This window comes from Papilio xuthus, unplaced genomic scaffold, assembly GCF_000836235.2.
Source record: "Papilio xuthus unplaced genomic scaffold, Pxut_1.1 DF825017.1, whole genome shotgun sequence".
Taxonomy (NCBI): domain Eukaryota; kingdom Metazoa; phylum Arthropoda; class Insecta; order Lepidoptera; family Papilionidae; genus Papilio; species Papilio xuthus.
The window spans coordinates 6,225,305-6,251,867 of NW_013533632.1; the positions used below are offsets into that span (position 1 = coordinate 6,225,305).

General features: G+C 32.1%; 2 protein-coding genes across 3 annotated transcripts in view; one reads left to right on the plus strand and one right to left on the minus strand.

Moving 5' to 3' along the window:
• The window catches only part of Nost (Nostrin), a 41,214-nt gene extending 30,247 nt beyond the window's left edge, over window positions 1–10,967 (plus strand). For both annotated transcript variants that reach the window (XM_013324034.1, XM_013324033.1), the window contains exons 3-14: window positions 4,855–4,940; window positions 5,818–5,961; window positions 6,146–6,227; window positions 6,313–6,443; window positions 6,642–6,836; window positions 6,903–7,038; window positions 7,216–7,380; window positions 7,514–7,666; window positions 7,953–8,105; window positions 8,412–8,745; window positions 8,965–9,117; window positions 10,387–10,967. In XM_013324034.1, the coding sequence (XP_013179488.1) occupies window positions 4,855–4,940; window positions 5,818–5,961; window positions 6,146–6,227; window positions 6,313–6,443; window positions 6,642–6,836; window positions 6,903–7,038; window positions 7,216–7,380; window positions 7,514–7,666; window positions 7,953–8,105; window positions 8,412–8,745; window positions 8,965–9,117; window positions 10,387–10,502 (1,848 nt within the window). In that variant the 3' untranslated portion in view covers window positions 10,503–10,967. The remainder of the gene's footprint in view (window positions 1–4,854; window positions 4,941–5,817; window positions 5,962–6,145; window positions 6,228–6,312; window positions 6,444–6,641; window positions 6,837–6,902; window positions 7,039–7,215; window positions 7,381–7,513; window positions 7,667–7,952; window positions 8,106–8,411; window positions 8,746–8,964; window positions 9,118–10,386) is intronic.
• A 6,836-nt stretch (window positions 10,968–17,803) lies between these two features.
• Window positions 17,804–26,563, minus strand: part of LOC106126114 (transmembrane protein 198) — a 10,681-nt gene continuing 1,921 nt past the window's right edge. Inside the window, exons 5-9 of the mRNA XM_013323580.1 lie at window positions 22,219–22,326; window positions 19,729–19,820; window positions 18,790–18,934; window positions 18,350–18,486; window positions 17,804–17,997 (exon numbers count right to left, since the gene is read on the minus strand). Of these exons, the coding sequence (XP_013179034.1) occupies window positions 17,809–17,997; window positions 18,350–18,486; window positions 18,790–18,934; window positions 19,729–19,820; window positions 22,219–22,326 (671 nt within the window). The 3' untranslated portion in view covers window positions 17,804–17,808. The remainder of the gene's footprint in view (window positions 17,998–18,349; window positions 18,487–18,789; window positions 18,935–19,728; window positions 19,821–22,218; window positions 22,327–26,563) is intronic.

The following is a 26,563-nucleotide window of genomic DNA, read 5'->3' on the forward strand; positions in this document are numbered from 1 at the left end:
TTATAGACATTATAAAGATCATTAGGGTCTCGGTAAAATTGTGTTACAAAAAATTCGCACATAACGCGATGTTTTATTAGGCATTAAGTGAATAAAAATATCAGTGGTTCACAAGAACATTGCGTTGTTTTGAGAGTGAAAGTGTTCCAACTGTTTTAATTGGGTAATGTTTTACTAGATTCTCAGAAAATTTTGGTGAAAGTAATTTTTATGTAACATCGCATTTGAAAGATCCACATTAATCTTATTTAATCCAGGGAGACTGAAAGATTCGTAATCTACATACGTTTATAGAGTAGACTGAGGTTACAGTTTTTTTACCGCTTTTAGTTTTAGTGACCATAAAACTCCTGAATAGATAAAACTTCGTTAGTGTTCTTCCAGAATATGTTCTACATCTATGCCAAATTTTCATCGAGATCTGTTGAGCTGTTGCGGAGATACCTACAAACATCCATCCATTTAAACATGCGCATATATAATATTAGTAAGATTGTAACATTATATTATTTTCATGTTTTTGTATTACTAAGAACATATACTCGTAAATCAAACATTAAAAGCTATCGCAGCTAAAGTTATTTCTGGTTATTTTTACTCAATGTTTACGACAGGACAAAAGATAAATAGTTTTTTGTTGTATTAAAAATTAATATTGTCGATTGTTGTACTAGCAACAAAAAATACATACCTCGTCTTGAGACCGTCGTCCACGCGTCACGGATTCCGCTTGCAAAACGATTTCAGCATCTTTAATAATTTGGACATCGCTCTTAAGTAATTCCGAAATGTTAGCGTTACTCATTGCTTTGTGGATCGTTTAAAAAAAAATTATGTAAACGCAGAATTAGTACCACGAATTTCATTGAGATAAATGCATATACTCCTCACCAAGAAAAATGCTTTGCTTCTTCTTTATCCACCCACATGTTGTTATACTTACCGCATGTTTCTACTGCAAAAAATAGTTCTGCAATAACATATTGTCACCTACAACAAAAAAAAAGTTTTTTTTTTATATTTCGTCTTTAAAACCCCACCATTCTTTGCCTGTGTGTTACGTTGTTGGATTGTTCCTCGAAGTAGTACTGTCACTAAAATAACTACTTTCTGTACACTTACCGTGGGTTTCTAAGACCAAAGTCTCCGTTTAAAACATATTGTTATCTCTCTATGTCAAAGAGTGGTACAGAGATGACGATATGTTGTATACAGAGATTTTGGTCTCAGAAACCGACGGTTAGAAACGTAATCCAGTGTTACACAGTACGGAAAAGTGTTAAAAGAATAAAAAAGAGAAATCGTTCCTCCGCATTGCCATATTATCGTTATATATAGTATGTTATTGAATCAAAAACGTGATTGGCGAGTGGTCTATCGTACAGCGTCTATTTCCTGATAAATAAATAATTACAAGTTGTGGATTGTCTCACAAGCACGTTTCAAAATCAATATTTTCTGTTGGCACTTCGTATTATCGCGGTTGCCGCACGCTGTAATGTCCGGGAAAGTTAATGAATATCTCCTTTGCAAAACCTTTCGCTGTCATAACATTTTACGCACAGTCAATGACAATATTCTAGACTAGCTGTCGCCCATACTTTGTCCGCGTAGTATTAAACAAAGAGTTAGTAGTCTACGCAATATCAGCATGTAATCTTCATATCCTAATATCATATCTATTTATCTATTCAGGAGTTTAGTGGTAACAAGTATATAACATTTTGCCTCAATACTAAGTTAATAAAATAAGTAAAATTAACAAAAATGTCTTTATACAATTATTTTTCCGATATCAACTATTCCATTGTGATGAAATTATACCTAGTTATGATCAAGCCTACCAATTATCGGAAAATACCTACCGTCTTAGTACCAAAGACATTCCATATAATATTCTAACACCAGAAACAAGTTCTAAGCCTTTCCTTGTCGAAAAATCATGTTAAAATCAAATCATACAACTATATGATAATACCTACAGGCAGTAAAATTAAGCGAAAAGGTTCAGATTCCTAGAAATTTTCAGTTCTATGATAATTATTGTAGCTTCACTCTTAATTTCTCTCAACTTGACTAATTACATGTAAAATGCTTTTTGATTTTTTGTTTTGTTTACATCTATGTATATTGCGACAGATCCAGATCAATATGAGCCTGATATTTATTGCCGTCAAAACATAATATGTTTTGAACCCAACCTGTTTGTTTGTACTTCCTTGAAGATATAAAAATAGAGTTTTTATTTATACTTTTCTATTTGTGATGTTGTCTGACAGTATTTCGTAATGGCAGCACTTCCCGAGCGGCCGGAAACGCGCAATCGTCGCATTCAACTCATGCGTTTGCCTTTTTGAAATCGGCCCAAGTGTTACCAGCAAGTAATGTAATATGAACCTTATGGTTTGAATCCTTAGGTGTATTTTTCTTTGTAGAGAAAGTAAGGTTCCAAAGAAAGCTATGGTGTATGCTGTATTATAATATACGTATTGATAGTATCATTTAATCTATTAACGTATATGTGTGTTGTGCATGACCAGAAAACCAAAGTAGATTTGTCAACTAACGTTCTGAATATTTATATCGATTAAAAACAGTTAACAGATTGTTTATCGGTAATTATACTTTCGAGAGATTTATGACTCTGTAATCGGATCTTTTAATAAAACCATACGTATGTTAGAAAATTAGTATTGCTAGAGCCTATATCATCTATTACAATTAATATATAATTGCCACTTCAACTTTATTAATTACAGTCTGTCTGTACCTAATATCGAAAAAAAAACATGTTTGTGTTGCTTATAAGCATTTTTTTTATTTTTGCTTGTCTGCCTGTCCGTACAAATCTTACTCATATTATAAATGCGAATGTTTAGATGGATGGATGTTTATTACAAGATATCTCCAGAACGGCTGCATGGATCTCGTTGAAATTTGCCATAGATGTAGAATCTGCATGAACACATATTTTTTTTAATTCCTCGCGGACAGAATCGTGGGCAACAGCTTGTTTGATTATAAAATCGCATTAGTTATTACTAAAAAAATTAATAATAGTATTCGAGTATTAGCATTATTTGATAGTTAACAATCCTTGAATATTAAAAAGATGTTTTCAGTTCATTAATTGTAATATAATTTGATCTCACATTTGTAAAACACGCGTATTTTAATCATTATAATCAAATAATTGATTAAAAATCTTAAATTATTGAAATTAAAATCAGATCTCAATTGTTGCTTGAAAAAGAAATCTCGTTTCAATAATAAAAGATGATTCAAATCCATTGCAGATAATTAAATGCACGCAAAGAATACATTTAACTTTACTATTGCGGAGTGGATTCGCGTTAACAATTACAACGAAGGTCGATTTTGTCGATGTTACAATAATTACTGAAATAATTCAATAAAGGTCAATTATATTTTTATTCATTGTCATTAACAAGAGAAAGATAATTTTATAGATTCAGAAAACTCATTATGGATGGAACCATTGGCTGTTGAGTAGTGGTCTTAATCGTCAACCAAAATGATCCTGAGAAGACACATAACATGGTCTTACGTTGCAGTAACACTATGGAGCACGACTAGAGTCGTATCGTGCGTAGTTAAGTGCTGAGGGTTCCAGTGCGAGCCCCAGGATCACGGAACTCTCTTCAATTGCACTCGAAGCTCTCCACCACGGGGGTTAAAGTTGGTAAAATCCCACATAACCCTGTCTTCCCCCCAGTGCTAGCAAATTAATTTGAATTCTAAACTATTATATATTTGTGTTAATTTTTTTACCATTTATATGAAGTTACTGTTGATGGTGGAATTGTTAAATTAGGTCATAACCTTAGCATGAACATCCGTAAGTAAAAAATGCAAAGATAAATGTCAATTAAACTAGGTAATTGTCAATTTCAAGGACTCGATAGAATGCTGTTGAATACGGGCCGATAGTGGCACTATCCATGAAACATAAGTAATGTACATAATTTTACATTATCTTCGAAATTTGTATTTGAAAAAATATTTACGTAAATTAACACATGCCTATGCATTGCTACGTACACTTGTAATACAAGACAGCTGTTATATTATTGTAACCTTTTTTTTTAAATAAAAATATTAACAGATTTTTTTTTAATTTACTAATATATCTTTTTACCATTCCAACTAAGCTCTAGACTTGTGCTAGGATATGGTTTAGGACAATAGTCGAATGCCGGGATTCAAACCCCCGACCTCGTGATCGGAAATCCGTACCCTTTACCATTAGGCTATTGACGCTTTCTTTTACATGATTATTAAAGTAGTATGTAATATGCAGTAGATATTTACTTATATTTTACTGATTGGGATGTGTAAAAATGTTTTAAATGTGTTACTTACATATAAATATTTTTCTACGACTTGTTTAATTTGTTAAAGTAGTAAAAGGTCACGTGTCTAGATTACGCAAGTCATGTATTGACACGCGTGTCATTGTCACGTAAGTTTTGCCGACGATGCGGTGTGGTAGGTAACACGAATATCATAGACACGTTTCTAACAGGTGCATATAAAGACGCGTTTCCATGGCGCGCGATTCTACGAACAGGGAAAGTAGCACCGTGCAATCGCACCTTAACATTCAAATATATTATTTAACATCTATTTTCATTTCTTTTACATATAATGTTTTATGAAAAACTGTAAGTGTTCAAAAGAGTAAAGTAATATAGTATACATATATTTTGATTGGTTTTGGTTATACTATTTATCTCAATAGGTCAACTTGTGGTCCTCACATGATGACGTTTAATTTGATAATGCTCGTATCGTATTCATAAACTCTACAAGTAATATTTTTTTTTGTTCCAGGCACAAAATGGATTCGATGAACTTCGTCGTTACGTCAAACAAGGCAGTGACTTTAGCAAAGAATTAACAGCAATACTGCAGGAAAGGTAGGTTTAAAATATCAACAACTAAAAAAAAACAATTAATTGAATGTCCGTGATAGCTATCACTTAAAACCAAATTAGTCACTAAAATTTGCTGAATATCTAATGAAAATTGGATACCGAATGTGGTAAATATTTTAATTATTGCAGGAGATAGATAGGCTACTAACTTTTAGGGTTCCGTACCTCATAGGAAATAAACGGAACTCTTATAGGTTCACTTTGTTGTCCGTCTGTCTGACTAACAAGACCCTTTTTCTCATAAACGCGTGAAGGTATCAAGCTGGAATTTATTTTATCTAGTTGGTATTATAAATATAAATATGTAATTTAATCACTGTTCAATAGTTATGTTACGAATATTACAAAATAATACTAACACACAATCATAGATTTTGCAACAATAATGACGACAAGCGGTTCTCTTTAAGTTTAAAACACTAGAATATATACTGAAGTGACATAGTCACGCAATAGATAAGTAATCTTATCAGAATTTCTTTGTAACGTTTACTTTCCAACGGAGCGATAAAACAATGCATTATTGTTTGTGACTCAATCGATCGCCTTCTCGGAGTAACTCGTCTACACAAACGCTATAAACTTAATAATGCCCGTTAAATCCGGGCTATTCGTTTTCAATCAATGATGCGTTCTACTTTTATTGGTCTTTGCTTTTAATGTGATTTAATTTCCGTGCCAAATATTACTTACGTTTCGGTCTAATTAAATAAATGTTACCTAATTATCCATCATTACTTGAACCATTAGTTTTCTTTATAAAAGATGATTACAGATATATTTCTCGCGTTTAATGGATAGATCGTTATAAAGCTTTATTAATTTCTTTACCAATTCAAAATAAATAATTTCCCTACAGGGTTGAAGCAGAAAATTACTACTCGAAATGTCTTGCGAAACTTGGTACGAAGTTAACTAAAGCGTGCAAAGAAAGTGTTGGTTCTTGTGCAGAAGCCTGGAAACATGTCGCCATTGAAATGGAAAAGAGATCGGAAATTCATAGGTAATATTAATTCAAGTGATCGCATTTTATATTAAAATAGTTTTATTTCCCAATATAATATGTAATTGGGATTATTCTTTTGTTGTTGAAACTGCAATTAATTATAGATATTAGTATATGAAAGTATCATAGCGTTACATTTATTAATATTGCTGTTAAAATTTATCTTAAAATGATATTGCAGGAACTACTCAAGCGCTATGTCAGAAGAGCTGGTTAAACCAATGAAACATTTTATTGAAAGTCAACTAAAATTAAGAAAGAAGGTAATTAATCTATATGATTTGAATCAATACAATTTATTGGTTGATTGTGTACATTTTGATTCTTATTCTTTGCTTCTTACTATAGATCGAAGGGAACGTAGACAAAACAACTCGGACCCTAACTGACTGGAGAACAGCAGAAGCGAAATCGAAGCGACAATCACACGCCGCTGCGAGAGAGAACGAGAAACTCCAAGACGCCACATTGGATATTAGGTCTGATAACTTGCGATATTGTCATAGAAACCGATTAGCTTTTAAAAATCGATCGGTATCTATTGAAGCGTAGTCTAAAAGGATCCTTTTAGTATAATTGCGTTGCGATTACAGTTGCGAATGTTGCTATGCGTGCGCTCTGCGATTCATACAAGGGTTTCATAGTTGAATCATTAGGGGGTTTCTATTTGTCCGCAGCCGTATGTCACGTAGCTCAAGTGTTGGCCACATTCCACATTCGATTCTAAGCGCGGCACGAGCGGAACGCTTGGCTAACAACACTAGCGAGCGAGACGCCGCTAAACTTCAAGTTAAGAAGAGGAAGACAGAAGACGCCGTTAAAAAGACTGAAGTCGACTACTATAATGTGTGCGTTCAAGCTGAACGAGCGAGGTGGGTGTTACTCGATTAACGCAATCGATACGTCTGAATGGACATTTACAATTTGCTATTGTTCAGGCTAGAATGGGAGACCAGTGTTGTGAAAGGCGCCGGAATGCTGGAGTCCCTCGAGGAAGAGAGACTCGCGCAACTAAAGATATCCGCAGACTGTTACTTAAGGTTAACAGCAGCAGTGCCGTCACAGCTAGCGGAGGTGAGTTTGCAAAATTACAGTTTGATCTTATCAAAAAATTCTAAATCTATAAAATAAAAAATATAAAAGAAAAGACTGATCATCAATCTTCCATCTTGCGATCACATTACATTAACATCAGACGCAATTGTTATCAAGACCTTATTTATAAAACCCATAATAATCATTTAATTCCAGGCAACGAACGCATTAGTTGGTCCAATAAAGAATGCGAACGCAAACGTAGATATGCGCGTTGTCCGCGGCGTGAGATCGTCACCGGCCGGCGCTAGCGAACAACTCTTACCAGACTTTTACTGCGAACACACAACTCTCGCGATGAACAGGGAACGTCGTAAACAAGTGCGTAGTATTTTACTAATCAATAAATTCAATAATTAAAAAGTTTATAAGTCTAACATGTTTTCCGTTAACTTATATGTGGAGCCAAAAATCAGCGAACATTTACGATGCGATCAAACAAATTGTTTTACAGGCTCTGTTGAAGATTCTACAATTAGTAAAACAAGATATAGACAGGGAACGTAAGTCGAAGCAAGGTTTGGAGAAGTTGTCGATGGCAATAAAACAAACACCTACATTCGGAGGTGACGATTCACAACAGAACGTTGCCGATAAATTGTTCCACGTAAGATTGACTCTGATATATCTACCTAACTTTCCACTGTCGATAAACTTGTATATTAACTCACATCCCTCATATTCTCTTTACAAAACAAATGTATACAGGTATGACGGCAGTCAATTTCAGTTCAATTTTGACCTCCTGGAACGTAAACGACTGGACTTAATTTAAATATGATGTGTTATTTGATTAGTATTCTTCATCGGTAGTAGAAACTATTAGTTAGTTGGGATTTTTTGATTACCCACTAGTTAGACCTTTGCATTATCACTTAATGATTTGTTTCCAGATGCGATCAATGTTGACATATTTAGAAGCAGTTCGATATAAAATATCAGCAAGTCTAAGCGAACTCGATAGCCGTTCTCCTGTTCAACATCCTCTAGCTACGCACATACAGATCGTTAGAGACAAGCAGGGTCTACAGCAGAGCATTCTTAAAGTAAGCTATATATAGAATGTTTTCTATTGGATACTTAATCTGTGCTATATGTATATTGATCATTACAATGAACAGGATTTATTCAATGATACGGGTTCCTACTTGTGACTGATGAGATGTAACAACGTTTTGAACTTATCCAAAGCGGTCACGCTCTGTCTGCATATGTTTCAAACATTTACTCAATTAATTAACATGATTATCACAGTCCTGTTTTAGATTTTTAGTAGCAAAATAAGTTGTTGAGTTGTTGAAATGTTTTGTACGAAGTTGGTTATAACAATCGTCGTCTTAAACTTTTTACAGGTACCTCCGTGGCTTCAAAAGGATTATCAGGACGAAGTTAATAGAAATCTTCAACCAAATTACACAGCTCTGTTAAAGAGTGTAAACGGAGGTGAAGAAAGAGAGAGACGTGATTCGATAATGAGCAGAGCATCAAGTAAACTACGGATAGAGCATTTATCTTTTAGAAAGAATACGGAGATAAAAAGTGCACCAACTACTCCAGTTTGTCCTGAACCACCGAAACCGATGAAGGTACCTGAATTCCAAGCTCCCCCTCCACCGGAGAGTCCACTAGACTGGAGTGAACGCGGTGCTGGAGACGGACTTTCTAATCAACATGATAGCGATTTTGGTAAATTTATCCTTACTATATTAATACAATTAAGAAGTCTAATATTTCATGTAATTTAATTCTAATTTTTGGGTTATCTGACATAACTAATTAAAAATATCACGTGAGTTTATTAACATTACGTTATTTAATCAAAAGAAAATTCATACCCATGTATTCGCACTGACAATACTTTTTGTTCTCCAAAAGTATAAGACGATCCAATATTAAACTTTACAGACGAATTTTCTTCACAAAGCGGCAGTTCGACTGATTTAAATGAGCTCGAAAAGAACGGAAGCAACGACGAGGCCGCGCAGAAATATATTGGAAGATGTAGAGCATTGTACACTTACGAGGCTAGAATGGATGACGAACTAACATTGGCACCAGGTTCGTAATAACAGCTTGCGCCATTTTTATAAAACTGTGTTCTTCCGAGATCTTAATTAACTATTGTCATTAATAGAAGACCTAGTATTAATTTCGTTTGTCTTAGCATTGCAGAAAAGTATACTAGAATTTAACATAGCTTCTTAAATTAAAGTGGACAAATTAAAGTGCTTGATGTTGAGGTATTTGTAATATTAGACCGCAGACCCTTGAATGGAACTATTATTTTCATCTATGTATATATATATATATATATATAAAGTCGTGTTAGTTACACTATTTATAACTCAAGAACGGCTTTACCGATATGACTGAAAATTGGTGAGGAGGTAGCTTAGAGCCAGGAGACGGACATAGGATACTATTTATTCTTTTTTTTTTTAATTTATACCTTGAAGAGCTGCTTTTTATTTAACTTACTAATATTATAAATGCGAATGTTTAGATGGATGTGATGTGGATGGATGGATGGGTGGGCTACACTAATTAAGTTTATATATCCACGCGGACGGAGTCGCGGGCGACAGCTAGTTTATTATAATTTCTACAAATTACTATTCAAAATGTGATTTAACATGCATCGCGTAACAAGATAAACCTATTGTTTCATCTACAGAATGTGTTGCATGTCAGGAAGTGAATTGTGAGTCAATATTCACACCGTTTCGTCGATTACAAAATACTGTTACGTTTTAAATGCAGAACAGTTCTTCTGACACAAATTGCAACGCGAAAGTACATTATAAAAACGCAATACTTTGTGTATATTACAGATTATGATTAATTCAGCTATGAACTCGTTATTGTGTTTGTTAACATTATCAAATCAGGTTATATTCCCGGCAGATAAATTTATAAAGTTAATTATATTACTATTGGGATCCAAATTAATTATAAAAAATATAATATTCTATCAAGCCAGTTATAATACCACATATTTCACAAAGAGGTCAGCGTCCAAATAGTTTCATTTGATACTACTATGATCATTAACTGTGGATTTCTCAGACCAAAATCTCTGTATAAAATATATCGTCATTCTTATCGTAATTTTTGAACTAACAGAGATAACAACATGTTTTAATTAGTGATTTTAGTCTACGAAACCCACGGGAAATCGTTCAAGTTTCGTACGTACGTAAGTACTCAAGAAATCGTTTGAAACGAGATATAAGATACTTTAATCTCTAAGTTCTAAATACATTGTATTTTAGCTTGCGACATATGGTTTATAAATTGCTTTTGTCTTAATTATATTTGTTTTAACAGGTGATGTAATAAACATTTATGATAAACAAGACGATGTGTGGTGGACTGGCGATTTAAATGGAAACTATGGTATATTCCCTTCGTCTTACGTTGAAGAAATAACGACATGTATATGAATTAAGTTGACAATTTGCTTCAATTGAAAAGGATTTTTAAATAAACATCTCTTGAGCCTTTTTAATATTAATGTAAAAGGCGAATTTTGTAGAGATTATTTTAACAATGTTGCAAACTGAAGTTAATTGTTGTTGTTTACCAAAATCGCAATAAATTGATAAAATAAGATTTAACTGAGATGTTTTATAGCCGTATTTCATATCATTTTTAAAGTACATAAGTTTATAAATCTGTATTTAATTTTCGGTATAAACAATAACAATTAATCGTGTTGCCTTAACATTGAACCTTGAATTGTTAAATAGCTTAATGTTTTAAAGACTGCATTAAGCGAAAAATTAAAAAGGTATATACCTTAATGATTATTGTGTAAATGTATTAATAAATCTTTAAATATAGATATAAATTTGTTCGTGTATGTGATGATGAAAAACATTTAAAATCTAAATTATTACCTACACTGAAAGTTTAAACCAAAGTATTGTAAGTATAATGAATAAATGTTATAAGTATTTAAATTATTGTTTCAGTTTATTTGACCTTTTTGGTTAAAACAGTTTAAAATAAACAACATTTTTGAGATGACAACAAAATATTTTATTAAAATAAAGTCCATAGATTACAATGTTGGCAAGAAAGGACATCAGTCCTAAAGTATTAATAAGTAGTATTAATTATGTAACATTTACAATTATTGTTATTCATTCATTTGAGAACAGAGGACATAAAACGAATATTCGTGAGAACATTTTCGTAACGCCATCGACAAAATGTGTATTAAAAGTCACTATAATTTGTGCAGCGCCCCTACCGGGTGTAAAGTACACTAACACATCTCATACAAATTTTGACATGTTTTGTCGATGACGTAAAGGCACGCGTCGCAAATATTCGCGCTAGGCCGACAGGAGAGAGGTCAGAATGTCAAAACAGAAACAGCCATGTACGTTTATATTTAATACCTAAATAGAGAAACTTCTTTCTCTGTCTACTCTTTTTCTTATTGAGAAAACAGAGTTAACAATATGTTTTGTGAAGATATTTTGGCATTGGAAACCCAAGTTTACAAGTACAGTGCGTAACGTTTACGTCGCGTTACAAATATTTTCGTAGTTTTTTATAAACGTTTGTATTCAACTGTACCTCTCTCCTGTATCAATATATAGAACTTGTTCAACGCTAGAAAAATATACAGAGTACATATTAATCAAACTGTTAAATGATACTAAAGTCTTCATTTTAATTCCATCAATCCTAAACTAAGGAATATAACATAATAAGCCGACTTTTCTTAATCTCTGCCGCAACAAAAATACACTTCGGAATAAAATACTCATTAAATATTCCAATTCAATTCCAATATATATCCTTTATAATTATAATTCCATTGAAAAATATTGGCGTCCTAATTTTGTTATCACGATCTCATACAATTTTCACTTAATTTTAGAACTACGAAAGATATACGTAAATGAACAACGAAAAAACTTCCTTCCTAACAAATTCTTTCCAGAAAGAAAAAACACTAAGTTCTTCTTTCAATTCCATTCCTCAACACTTCCTAAGTTGCCTAATACTAATAATTAAACATTTATTAATAATGATAATACATGGAAAAGATTAATATTCACATATGTGCTTCTTGGACCGGACGATTTGTGGTTACGAATCTAGATCAAACAACATATGTAGATTAAAATTAATTTCAAATTTATACTCCGTTAACTCGGAAACTATTTTACGTATTCCATTCTCGATTCGACGGTACCTTGCACATTTCTGCAGTCCGTATATACATACATACTATAAATGTATCATACATAATATAATATAACGTCTTAAAATAAAGTGAAATGATAAATACATTACAATCTGAATATATGATTAGCGATCACATGATTGTATTTTTTAGATCATATTCGACCTAAAAACTCGTGCATATAAAGTGCTAAGCACCTAACAACTCATGTCGTGCCTTCCCATATTGCGTGCGTCCTTGTTCCTACAATAACCAACAAAAGTATCTTTGCTAAGTATATTCTCGTCAGCTGTACAAGAACGCCGCTGACGTCATGAGTCTCGGGTATAATGTTATTGTGCACGAGTAAAACATGCTGCATATAAGTTAATTCTTAACGCTAAGCAGTGTACATCAATCATAATTAAAGAATGCCGAAATATCAATGGCGTCTGTACACATCGTATAATCTTAACATTCTACCATCTTCTAAATATTTAAGTACGAACATTATTGCCTGAAATCAATTTAGAATTCATTTTAATAGCTTATTTATTTATAAAAATATGTATTACCTACACATCGATGTATTTCAATATTGCTGTGAAGCTGTCTCTGATACATATATATTATTATGTGTATAATACGATTAATTTTGCCGCAAATATCACTGACAAACGACTTAATTTATCAAATTATTACTTCGTTCTTTAATTTATTATTGCTGAGCAATTAAGTACAAATATTTTATTGTCGCACACTCATAATAGCGTTTAGCCAAATAAGTATTTAAGTAAATGGTCGTCGCGGTATATTTTTTTATATCAGTGGTTAAAATCTACATCTATAATTTCGACTGATAGTAAAGATATTTTAGCCCAAATATGTTATAATTATTTATGGTATTTTATATCAAAAATTTATTCAATATTTCTTTAAGAGCATTAACACAAAAAAAGACTTAATAAAATTACTGTTTATAAATGCTCTGGCTATTATAACCCTATATGTATTTAGAACAGGAGCCAAATAACTACTCAGGTAAGTATGTAATATATTGTTTTAAGTTGTACTTTGTGATATCACAAGTCAGAGAGAAAACAAACAAGTCTTAAGGCTGGCAGTGTTCACATTTAAACCACGCGTTTCCATTGCAGAAACTACTGCATAAAAACAAATCGCCATCCTTCTCCGTTCAAAGAGAACTTTGAAAAAAAAAAGAAAACAATATGTTTTTAAACAAATCTTTCCGCAGTGGAAACCCATGGTTACAGTTAAATGCAATTTTTGTATAGTTTTAATAATCCTAATTATTGTACTGTTCCGATCTAGAGTCGTTGAAAAAAATTTTTTAGTGGCAAAAACTTCGATAGTGCAATGGCAACATTTGTAATTTTTTATCTATACTTTTTTATCGTTAATTAGAGTTAAACTAACATATTCTATTATTGAATTTTTAGTGGTTTTTAATTTTATTAGCAAAAAACAATGCTTTGTACGTTTCAAATTGCTATTACATATACATTTTAATAATCTTGTCAAAAAATTGGCAGACATAATGGCCATATAAACTATTTTTTTTATGAATTCCCGTATTATCTATATGATTCTAGCCATACAAATTAATATTATAGAATTTTTATTTATGAATTGTGTGCGTGGTTAATCCAAAATTCTTACAAATGGGGTAATTTGCGACAAAATGGGAAACTAAAGATATAGTAAAGTAAATTTCTTAACGTTGACTTTCACTGATATTGTCCTCTCATTCTATTTTAAAAATAGAGATAGCAAATATGTTTTTGTTTAGATGTTTCGGTGGAGGGGATCAGAGTTAAAATATTTCGTCTAATAAGCAAATTCTTGAGTGCTAGAAAGGAAACCGCATGCCTAGTTTAAAATGGCGTAGATATAGCAACTGATGTTATAATGAAAAAACCCATATCGGGTTGAAATCCGAGTATTAGTTTGTTTGTATTAGACATTTAACTACATGAAGGATAATAATCTATAGAATACCTTTCTTAATATTTATTATATTGAAGAATTATCTTGAACAATTATTTTGGTAGATTTATTATATTTATTTCGACGTTAAGCGGAATCGGTGGGTAGAATAAAATAACATCTATTAAACATTTGATTTTGTAAATGCTAATGCAGTTAAAGCGAAGATATTGTATTACTAGTTTGTATAAGAAACTGAGTTTGCACTGTAATGAGACATGTACTAGAAATGTCATCAAAAAAGTGAATAATGTCGCAAATTTTATACAATACTCGAAAGAATTTTTCATGAAATTTGACGAAAATATATGATTGATGGTGAAAAAAAAATAAAACAAATTGATGAGGTAAATAATCATATTAAAGTAAAGGATACAAATTTATAATCACGTGCAAATAAGAATAACAATAAAAAAATAACATACAATAATTCTAATAGGAAAGCGAAACATGATGACATTTAAACAATATGATTCTTAAATTAAACAAAATTAAATACGACAGATAATTCCAATATTAATGGTAAGATTTTTAAACAGATTAAAAAAATATTTAAATATCAAATATTTACGACTATAAATCTAAAAGGCAATATGAGTGATATACAAAATATGATTATATATGATTATTAAGAAATCGATTACAATATTAAATATAAATATGGAGAAAAAATCCAGAATATGTAAGACTAGACATTGAGCGGATGAGTGGATAGAACTTACATCGAAACTAAATCCTTCGTAATGTTACCACAAAAATAATACCTACTCTACCTAAGTCTATCTTATGATTACAATATATACACGATTTTTCATCAACTTTTGCAACATGATTTTCCTTCATTGATTAATACCACAATTTTTATAAAATTCCCCTTAACATCTAAACTTGACCAGTTTACTGGCAAACGAATTATCTGATAAAAGAATATTTGAGTTTCTGGTAATCAACAATTTAATTATAAAAAAAAAATCAAAAACCCTTTTTGGGGAAACGACAGATTGTGCACTTGATATTGTCAAATAGCCGTAATAAACTAGCATAGTTCACAATACAGTTGAACCAGGATAAGCGAGAGTTTAAGTGACGGCGATATTTCTCTTCCTTATCGAGGTTTTGTTTATCCAGGTTCAACTATAATATTAATATTGTTGATAAATCTACATTAACTTCCATTGCAACTTAAATACACAATTAAAAATTGATTAATACTCGAAAAAAAATGTTTTATAAGTAGCAAAAATTTTTTTGAGCCAAGTACATTCGGCTATTCGGCATTTACATTTCAACTTAATCAATATTCGCAACATATCTATAAATACTTAAGAAATTGCGGTAGGGATGGTCGATGTTTTTGAAAGTTTTTAATAAATAATATTTATTAAATTTTTAAAAAGTTTTAATAACTTTAATGAAATCAATATACGATGTATGTTAATATATACTAATATTATAAAGAGGAAACATTTTATTGTTGCTGTGAAACTACTAAACCGATTTAGAAAAAACCTTCTACTGTTGGGAAGTTACACTATGGGTGATATAGACTAGCCTTTTTTTTAATTCCGCGGCGATGAAGTCGCGGGCAATTGCTTGTCTATATCAAATACAAAGGATTGATGACAAATTACTAAAAAACGTTTCATTGCATAATTAATACTAAAGAAATTATTTTAAAATACTGTGTAATTTTACGTAAAATGGACGTTCATCGATCATCCCTACATGGCTCTTTGTTAACAGCTGATGTAACTAAAATAAACTTTGGCCAAAATATAAAAAAAAAACATATCACACGCTGAATAGAATGTACGTATCACACCCGACCGATGTAGATATTTTAAAACATTTGCATTTAATGCTTTCATCTTTTATTGTGCGTATTTTTGGAATGTTAGCTGCCATTGATAAACCTAAATTATCTGATCCGGTGAGAGGCGCTGGTGTCGCATTTTTGTCATAAATATATAAAACCTACATGGTTGTAGAAAACCTTGATGGTTATAGATAAAAAGACAAATACGACAAAGACCTTGTAACACATTTTTACCAGTGGCGCTAGTGAGCTGTCATAATTTAATTTGACTTATGTCATCCGGATCAGATAACTTTGTCGGTCATGGTACCGACACATACGTATCGACAGTGGAAACTCGCCCTTATATTTAACACTTAATTAACATCACGGTCGGATGGATTTTATTCACAATAAATCTTTCTGCATAAAAAAAACAAATGCTTAGCATTGAAAATAGCATAAAATGAACTATCAAAAACATTCAACTGAAATATAATTGTATTTAAATAATTAACACGTTTTTCACCGATAATTAATCGGTACTAAAAGTAACATTTATACTCTTCAGAAGAGCTGACCCGTTAATTAAACCGATGACCTTGAATCAAACTCCCAGGATCTTAACTGTTATGAGACCAGAATGAACACAGAAAGAAAAGGACAAGGGAAAGCAATGCCACGGAACTATTAAACAATTAAATCATTATTAAATATGTTTACATTTGAAATAAAACGTAATTATAATAAATTGTTCAGTCAAGGGTATTAAGCCAATCCTATTGATTTACAAGGCCAAACACCTTGATATATCTTTTATTCATAGAATAAAATTATAAACAATTTTATTATCATTTTAGAGCTTTTTTTTTTAAATTTCAACTGTCTACCAAACGTATTTATTTAGCCTTATTTTTATATTTACGTGTAATCACAATTTAAATAAGTCCAAGACCAAAACACTGAGAATAACGAACAAACGACGAATAATCTAAAGAAGTATTTAAAAAGCTACTTATAAATGGCAGTGAATAATTAAATTATTATCACAAATAAAATGTAAATATCACTAATAATTCAAGTCAAAAAGTCCAAATATTATTTTAATAATGGAATCTCAAAAAGACAATTAGCAAGATTTCTATATCATACAGAAAATATATGATTAAAATGTTTTCCTTTTTATTATCATTTCGTAGGGAATTTAAATAAGTTGTAAAGTCATAAAATAATTAGTCTACTTAATATTTGGCAATAGATTAAATAAATTATGTATTATAGGCCTAGAACCATAATACGATCAAGTGGCATAAAAAATTCAAATATACCATTAAAAGATATTATAACTACATTTAGAATAATACAATTGGGTCTCAATAAGGTAATACTGAATGAAATTAAATCTTCATAGCTGCGTATCTCCATCGAAACTCTTTTTATTCTGAAACAGGAAATACAAGACAGATTATTGACAAGTATTAACAAACTAATATTATAAATGTGAGTGTTTTGTTGAAGGTATCTCTAGAAAGACTCAACGGCTTTCGAAGACCGAGAATAAAGATGGCTTTCGACGAACGAGATTTCAAAAACATCGACGTTAAGGGTTGAATACAAAAAACCCAAAGAGCTCGACATGTTGAAATTTACTAGAACACTATGATAATGATAATGATGACGATGATAATGATGATAATGATGACAATGATAATGATAATGATGACAATGATAATGATAATAATAATTATGATGATTATTACCGTGTTTAATGCGCGGCGCGTATCTGGTTGAGGTCATCATCGGAGTCTGTATGAGGAGCGTGCTCTGATCCGGCGACTACAGTAAGATGTGTAGAGTCGCTCTGCAGCGTGCTGCACTCCCCACCGCCGCTGCCCGCTCCCCCGCCGCTCCAGTTGCCACATTGAGCCTTCTTCTGCAAAGCTTGAACGTACGACTGGAATAAAACAATTGTATATGTTAATTAAACACGAACTTGACCTTGAAGCGTCTACGCGTCGACAACGGGTGAACGTCGCGTTGACGAATGCGCCTCCACAAAAATTGTTGTTTGTTGTTATTCAGTAACTAAACGAACATTTTTAATAGCTTGTGGTCATAAATGGCGAGAAGGTCTGTGATATAAATTGGCTCCATTTCACGCTTCTTCATTACATTTGTGAGTGGGATGATGCCTTTGTCCTAAAGGGTAGTCTTTTTGCTTTTCAATGTCATTACAAAGTGACTTCAATTAACATCAAGTGAACAGCTTTCTTTTCTTTCTTCATAAAAACATTTTGTTAAATCACCTGTGAGATGACGTCACCATGCGCTGTGCGGACTTGATAGAGGTATCTGTACTTGCGTTGCTTCATCTCGGCGCGTTGCTCACGAGTCACCGGCCGAGCTTGTTGCGCCTTCAGTCGTCGTTTTTGAGCACTTATACCTGCAAACAGGTACATCTTATAGTACTACTCGCAACTAAAATCGGACCTTCAATAATTTCGTCTTTCCTCCAATAAGGCATAAGGGCGACTTATGCTTTATTGGAGGAAAGACGAAGCGAGGGATAAAAAAAAACCTTTAAAAGTAGCCTATATGTTCTTCCAGGCTACGTTCTACATCTATGCCAAATTTCATTAAGATCCGTTGAGATGTCCTAGAGAAGCCTCTTAACAAACATCCATCCGTTCATCCATCTAAACTTTCGCATTTATGCCAGAAATGCCTTACTCTTATATATTCTTACTTTGCTCATGGTATATTCCAGTGGCGGTGAGCGCGCATTGGGCAGTGAGGCCAACGATGGCAGCGGCTGGCCAAGCGGCTAGCGTCAGCCAGGAGAGCCGGCACGGTGGGGGCACCGCCGGCTCCAGCTTAGCACGCTCCCATAGCTGACAAATTAATATTTATAATTAAACACTAATAATTTTAATGAAAGGAGCTTAATTTTGCATAAACCTTTTCTCGCTTCTTCTACTCAAATTCACATGAATGCTACTAAAGCTAATGCTATAATAAATATAATTGGTAACAGAAATTTTTGTTATCTGGTTGTTAACCTACGGCCAATTAGAACGTATTTATTGCTCTCTAGACGTTAAAATTATATTCAATTCTAAACATAATAACTTTGAAAACATATTAAAATGAATACAAAAAACATTTTAATGTATACGAATTCAATCTCGTTAAAAAAGGTTTTCAATCTCAGAAAGGTTGCCAACCTCTGTCCTAGACGTCTGCAAAAGTAATTTTGATTGTTGGACTTTTTCGTATCGATCATATTGATATATACATATGTGTGTAATTAAAGTACATCAAATACACATATCAAGTTTAAATAATCTGATCTCTAATCTATCCATATATGTAAATATGTTCAACGATCCACTTTAAGAGGCAATGCACTTTAACACGGCCGCATAGTTTGTCTATGGAAATGAATCAAATGACGCACTGTTATCTAGGCATGAATATTCGATAGCAGAGAAAGCTTCTTCCAGCCAATGATCAAAAAACAGAATAATTACCAAACCTATATAAATCGTAAGTTTTACTTTTAATATATGGCCTGTAACAATTAATAAGAATCGAAGTTTCTTAGCTTATCGATACTCCGTAATATATAATATATATGTATCAATTGATAATACCTTTTTATCAAAGTCAAATAAGACTGACTTACCCATTTAAGCATCATCATCCTTTCGAAGAAGTAATCGAGGGTAGTAGCTATCACCGCACCGCCGTATACACTGGTGCCAAATATTGTCAACACTGGAAACAATTTACACATTAGTTTTTATGTTACATGTAACAAACATCCATTGTGATTTGTAGTTATTCAATGTTACAAAAAATACCGAAGTATTATTGAGAAAACAATTGACGCGTACTTTTTATTCTATTTGTAAATTAAACGTTTCAGAAAATGAATCCGTACGAATCTAGACTAAAGGCAGTAACACACAGCCGCAAACCTAAATAAAGGAAAACTTTAATCACACCGAAACGAAAAGGGCACGCGGTTGCCCGGTTCAATTTCACTGCTGTGTGATACATACTTAATATTAGTAATATTTTTTTTTATTTAGAGGAAAACTATATGTATGCCAATTTACATCGTGATCCATTCAGCCGCTCTGGAGATACCTTGAAACAAACATCCATCCATCCATCCATCTAAACATTCGCAGTTATAATATTAGTAAGATAATTTAATAAAATCTACTTAACTTGCGTAGAAAGCTCTCTTGTCGATATTTCGTTTTATATATTTGAAGTGCCTAATAATTTGTTCACTTATTAATATAAAATATGAAGCCGTTATTGAAATAAACTTCTACTTTTTCTCAGTAAATTTTAATCCTCTTATATTTCAATTTGCCAGACAGACTGGCAAAAAAATATCTAAACGATATTCTAGGTATCGACGTTATCATTATGGACGAGGGGAAAATTAATAATATTTTTTTCGTATATTTCTTATAACTTATATTATCTCGAAATACAAATATATATAAATTCCATTAATACGCCAAGCAAAATCTTAATACCCCCTATTTAAGAAAATTGCCAAAAGTTAATATAGAGAATTGCTCAAAGATATTCTGAATCAATAATAAAAATTGGTAAAATTTTAACAATGGACGTATATATTTAAGCTTCAAAGACCGATAATTTACGATTCCGTTTATCGAGTTTATGCCCACAACTAAACCTTTATCGATTATTTTATTAAATGCATTATTAGGAACATTACAAACGAACAGTATACTGACTTATATTAATTGATCTAACGGCATACATCCGCAACACCAGAGGAACCTCAGATGCTCACAGGCATTTTAAGGAGTTGATAGTCCCAACAAATTATATGCAGATTACTTCAAAGTAAATCGGAGAATCATTCATTGTGAATCATAAGCAAAACAACAATAGCTAATTTTCGTCAAACTTTTAATTACATGACTTATCGAAAAAACGGGACCATATCTGTATTATACGGATCTACCGTTTAACAAAGGCCTTTGTCACAAAACTCTTAACGGAGTTGTGTTTCAAAGAAAAGCTTCAAAAGAATGAACCCTGCAATGCGAATGCTATTATTAAATACCAAGATTGTCATCCTCAGTGAAGCTGTATTACGAGTCGACTAGTCTAGTCTACGAGAGGCAATCAAACTAGTTTCCTTTGAGTTAAGGTTTCCTCGTGACGATAATTAAATGCGCAATCAAATGTCGGTGGACGGAAAAAATTAAATTTGCATGTTAAATATATAGAATATTTTATAAATCTTTGATAATAACTACACTCGATATAAACATTTTAATCATAACAGCTTTACCCGCGAAATCGTCTAAGTGGAATTAAAAAAATCTTAGTAAGTAGAAATTGCGTCGAGATCCGTAAAGCTATTTTGGAGATACGTTGTAACAAACATCCATCCATCTAAACATACATCAGCTCACTATACGTCCCCACCGAGGGGCTCGGAGCCTACCCTAAGTTCGGGGTGACTAGGCCATAGTCAACCACGCTGGCCCAGTGAGGGTTGGTTGACTTCACACATATCTTTGAATTTCTTCTCAGATATGTGCATTTTGCATCACGATGTTTTCCATCACCGAAAGAAACTCGGATAAAAGTACATACGTAAATCGAAAAACACATTGGTAGATTGCGGGATCCGAACCCGGGACCTGCAGATTACAAGTCAAGTACTGAAACCCCTGAGCCATCTACGCATAACATACGCATTTATAAAAATGTATTAAGTATAATCCGACAAAAAATTTTGATGTGTGTATTATTTTATGGAATTTGATTATCAAAAAAACATAGATATGTTTACATTTAATGCTAATGTAGAATAGCGAAAACAATTTTAAATTAGTCAAAAACACGTCGAAACCTGTTCTAACTATTTAGTTATAAATGAAGACTTACACGAAGTTTACACAGGGTAATCATTACATTCATATATTCAAATGTATGACGACAAAGAGTAATATTTATTTTTGAAACAATAAAAATTGTTTTGCTATCCCTCCAATGTTTTATTTTATGTCAATTACAATAGGCTACTATGGAATTAGTCAATTATATTTAAACAACATTACATTCATAATTATTATTACGGTAATAATGATTGTTAATTTTAAAGACATCTTACCTTTTTTCCAATACAGGTTGATGACGGCAAAGAAAATTCCCGAACAAAGCAATGCTACCACACACAACCAATACTGGAACAAAGAATAAATCTCGTTAATTTTATATTCTTGAAATACAAAAAATAAATGAAAGAAATATTAAGGAGAGGGATGCGGCAATTCGAATTATGAATACGTTTTTTTTGGACATGTAATGAAAATAAAAAAAATGTGAAAGTCAACATTTTAACATTCGTAATAAATGGACATGTACGAATATTCTGTTAGAGTCGTACAAAATCGATATGCGAGTCCGGGCTGCACGTAAACGTGGATATTTAACACATTGAAACAGTGTAATTGCACAAGTTAAACAAAAGCTTTAACGCTGCAAAATATCCAGTCGACGTACCCCTTTGACAATTAGATGTCCTCTCAATTTTACTAGGAAAAGCGGATACCCAACGCGCTACATTTCGACGAAATATTGTCGCGTCAAAAGGCCTTTGATGTTGCGACAAATAAATTCGCTTTTGAAAATACATTCATAAGTTGCAAGCGGACTTTTGTTCTACAGCGAAATTGCAGTTTAATATTATGCACGTTACACTTTACACAGAAACTTAAATACAGCATAATTAAAATATGAAATTACATATTAAAATTAAATATTTCCCGATAAAAGCAACGCGTAATATAAGTTGGACATATCAAATATTCATCAGAGATGTCAACCAAAAGGTACAGCGAACACAGGTCATAAATAATTTGAAGTAACTCGTGATAATGAAAGGCATCAGGGAAGGCCTATGACAGCAGTGGACAGACAAAGACTGAAGATGATGATAAGTTAACATTGTATATTTCGCGAAAGTGTGACGAAAAAAAAACTTCTCATGTGTATATCAATTGTTTGTCTTATATGGCTCGGATTGTCATGAAACTTCGGAACGCATAACTAATTTCGAGCGAAGGAAGTCGTGGAAATATTAAAGTGACTCCCTATATAGTTTTCAACTCGTAAATACAGAGGAGCAAATTGGATCTACTGTACTGTTATTAAAACAAGAAAATTAAACACATTGAGATAAATGATTCGACATCAGATTTAACTTCAGAAATACGAAACGCGTAACTAACGTGGGAATAAGACAAGTTCACAATTCACATATATTTTGTAAAACAATTTTTTATCTGTAGAATGTATCCAAAAACATCACGTAGAAATGTGCTTGTGAAAGTATAATATCATTTATTATTAACTAATAGCAAAATATATACCAACTTAAAATATTATTAACTTAGCAAGCTGATTACTCAACAGCAGAAAAGTGGAACTCTGCTTCCAATTACACACATGGGTAAATCTTTTCAACACTCCGCGAAGACAGGTAACTATGGGGTCTACGCAAAGCATACATTCCGGATATAAATCAATTCGCAATAGCTGCTAAAATATTCATGGTCATCCGATGAAACAAACGAATAGGCCGTTACGAGATTTCCCCTCTTTCATACTCTATTTAAAGCATACGCGACCTCATTGCAAGCACTAATAAACATTGCACTTCGCATTGTATAACACAAAACTACCATTACATATAAAATTAATGAATAATATAACAATATTATATATCAAGTTTTTGAATACTGACAATCATTTAAAGTTTCAAGTAAAAGGGCAAATTGACCATTCCATATTGGTATTGACAAATTTATACATCTTTAAATATTTGAAAAAAAAATAACAAAGATTCAGATTATTCATTAAATACTGTAAAGATATCCAAATTGAACAATCATATCAACTGCGTATTGTTAAAATCGTTCGTATTTACGCATTTACGTAAAGCGTTAAATAAACTTTAATGGAATAGTGAAGAAATCATGTGTTAACATCGTAAGCACTTTCACAAGTCACTTTCACTGCCATTTTTATGTCAGTTTGGTAGGGACAATGCGTTACTCAACAACAAGATAATAGTTATCTTCATCTACTATGAATGAATTCTGATTTACAAAGCTCGACTTCTACAATGCACTCGTAATACAAAAAGATGCCAACTACAGTTAACATACCGACCATTTTTCAAACATTCGCCAGCCAGCAGCAGTATTCCTCAAAGAATTCCAATCTCAAACTTTATAGAAGCATTTATAATTTCGCGTTTGCGAATTTAAATTTATGATATCTGCAATACCTACAGGTCTTGGATTCCAATCGATTTCGATTGAAATCAAGTCGCGTAGATAGACGCGAAAAAAGCTTTTTCATGTTTGAAATTATTAATAAAAATGTTTTCAACAATGTACAGAAAGAAATTAAAAACGTGCTCAAATTTGCATACGGATGTGTAACAACATGAATTGGATCTCAAGAGCGTATAGTCCGACATACGTATCTGGTCCGATGAAAGTAGTTATTTTCATGTTTAGTTATTTTAGAAAATATATAAAAAAAATTGGCTTCTTTTAGTAGTCATTGAAAATGACATACTAGAAAACAGATGACCAGACAGTTTCATTACGACAAGTCTAGTATGGCTCTTACATTGACGGAGAGGCGCTAGACAGTGATTGAATTTAGTTCAAATGCGCCCACCGGGTCGGACAAATTAGTCGGACTATAACATGCATCATCGTTTATAAAGAATAACAGATAACACGTCTTTTGAGATAAACACGTGAGTGCACATCACTTAACTTGCAATAGTTAAATATATTTCGCAATTAATATTGTTTTCAAGGCTTTAAAATACTGTTTATGTAAAATATGAATCACTTTTATTCATCGTAATAATAAAGCACAATTTTAAAACTATATTTGCGTATATGAAACTCGCTCATGCACACGCAACGTACGCAGTTTTATAAAAAAAATATAGTAAAATAATAGCGAATTCTTTTTAATAAAAAAAATATTTGTTTTTTTTTATATAAACTGTGTATTTTATTACGAATTTTATTACACCCTAGAGGAATGAAAAACGTGAATAAACAGTTTCTTCACTCGAATTTTAATTTCGAGGGAAAATATCTGTTAAATCCTACATTTTCCACGAAATTACATTTTTGTGATCGTATTTTTCAATGCACATGTTTTGATATCGTTCAGCATATGAACATATCACTAAACTCTATACATGGACAAGCTAAAAAACAGTGACATTTTGATTATTACTTATGTTGGCGGGAGTGACGATTTGAACTAGTAATAGAAACTGTCAGGAACTTCAACATGTGCGTTTAAGTCGGAACGAAACAAAAGCTGTCAATTCTAAGCAATAACCTGTCCATTTATAAAAATCAGTAGTTCACATACACAGGATAAAAACAAATCATAACAAAGATTGGCAGCGCCGCGAAAATTGGACATTTAACACGCACAGATGCAATTGAGGCCGGGCATTATGTTGTTAAACTTGCGTGCATTACTCTCGATCATTCTATTGATTTAATACACCCACCAATCAATTTTGATATCTATTATATTTAGTCTCGAGTATTGTAGTACTAGAGATACTTTAATACTATTAGAGATGTATCTCTATATTAGAATCAACATTCAGTATCAAATTGAAATTAATAATCCCCCGAAGTCCTACATTACAAATGAAAATAGATTGAATTACGTGAAGAAAAAATCTATTTTTTTTAAATCCAATGTTAAGACACAGATAAGAAAAGGAATAATGAAGTGATCAAATTAGTTTTATAATTCTTATATCAAATTAGAATGAATGATCATGAAACAAAAGACAATAGGAGAATTGGAAAAAATATTAGACAGGCCATTTGTCTATAATTATAGATAAAAAGAAAAAAGTCAATGTATGTACATTTTTCATAATTATAAATTCTACACACAATAATTATTATTCCTGTTAAATATTTATCATTGTCAATGTAAAGCAAATTTAGAATAGGTTTTAGTATAACAAACATTTGAATAGATGTTTTTACAGTACAACAATGGAGCTACAGTTTAGTTAAATTTTTTGTCTGCAAGACCTATTCAAGCATACTATTTCAACATCGCAAGTAGGACGAAACAATTCAAGGTCATATTTGATCAAAAGAATTGATACATTGCAACATCATAAAATGCATATATGCAATTAATATTGTAAAATAGGCATATTGTTCACGAGCAAATAAAAAGTACAATATTGATAAAAATATAAGTTTCGTTCTAAAAGAACTAGATGGCGCTGCGCTATTTAAGTGCACGCTAGCGTTTGATTTTACTGTTTTGTTGTGATTGCGCTTAACGTTAATTAAATGACTCATTCACCCGACCTTTTTTTGTATCATTTATTATCAAGGGTCCCGGGGCTTTTTGGGTTCCTGTACATGACCACCGAC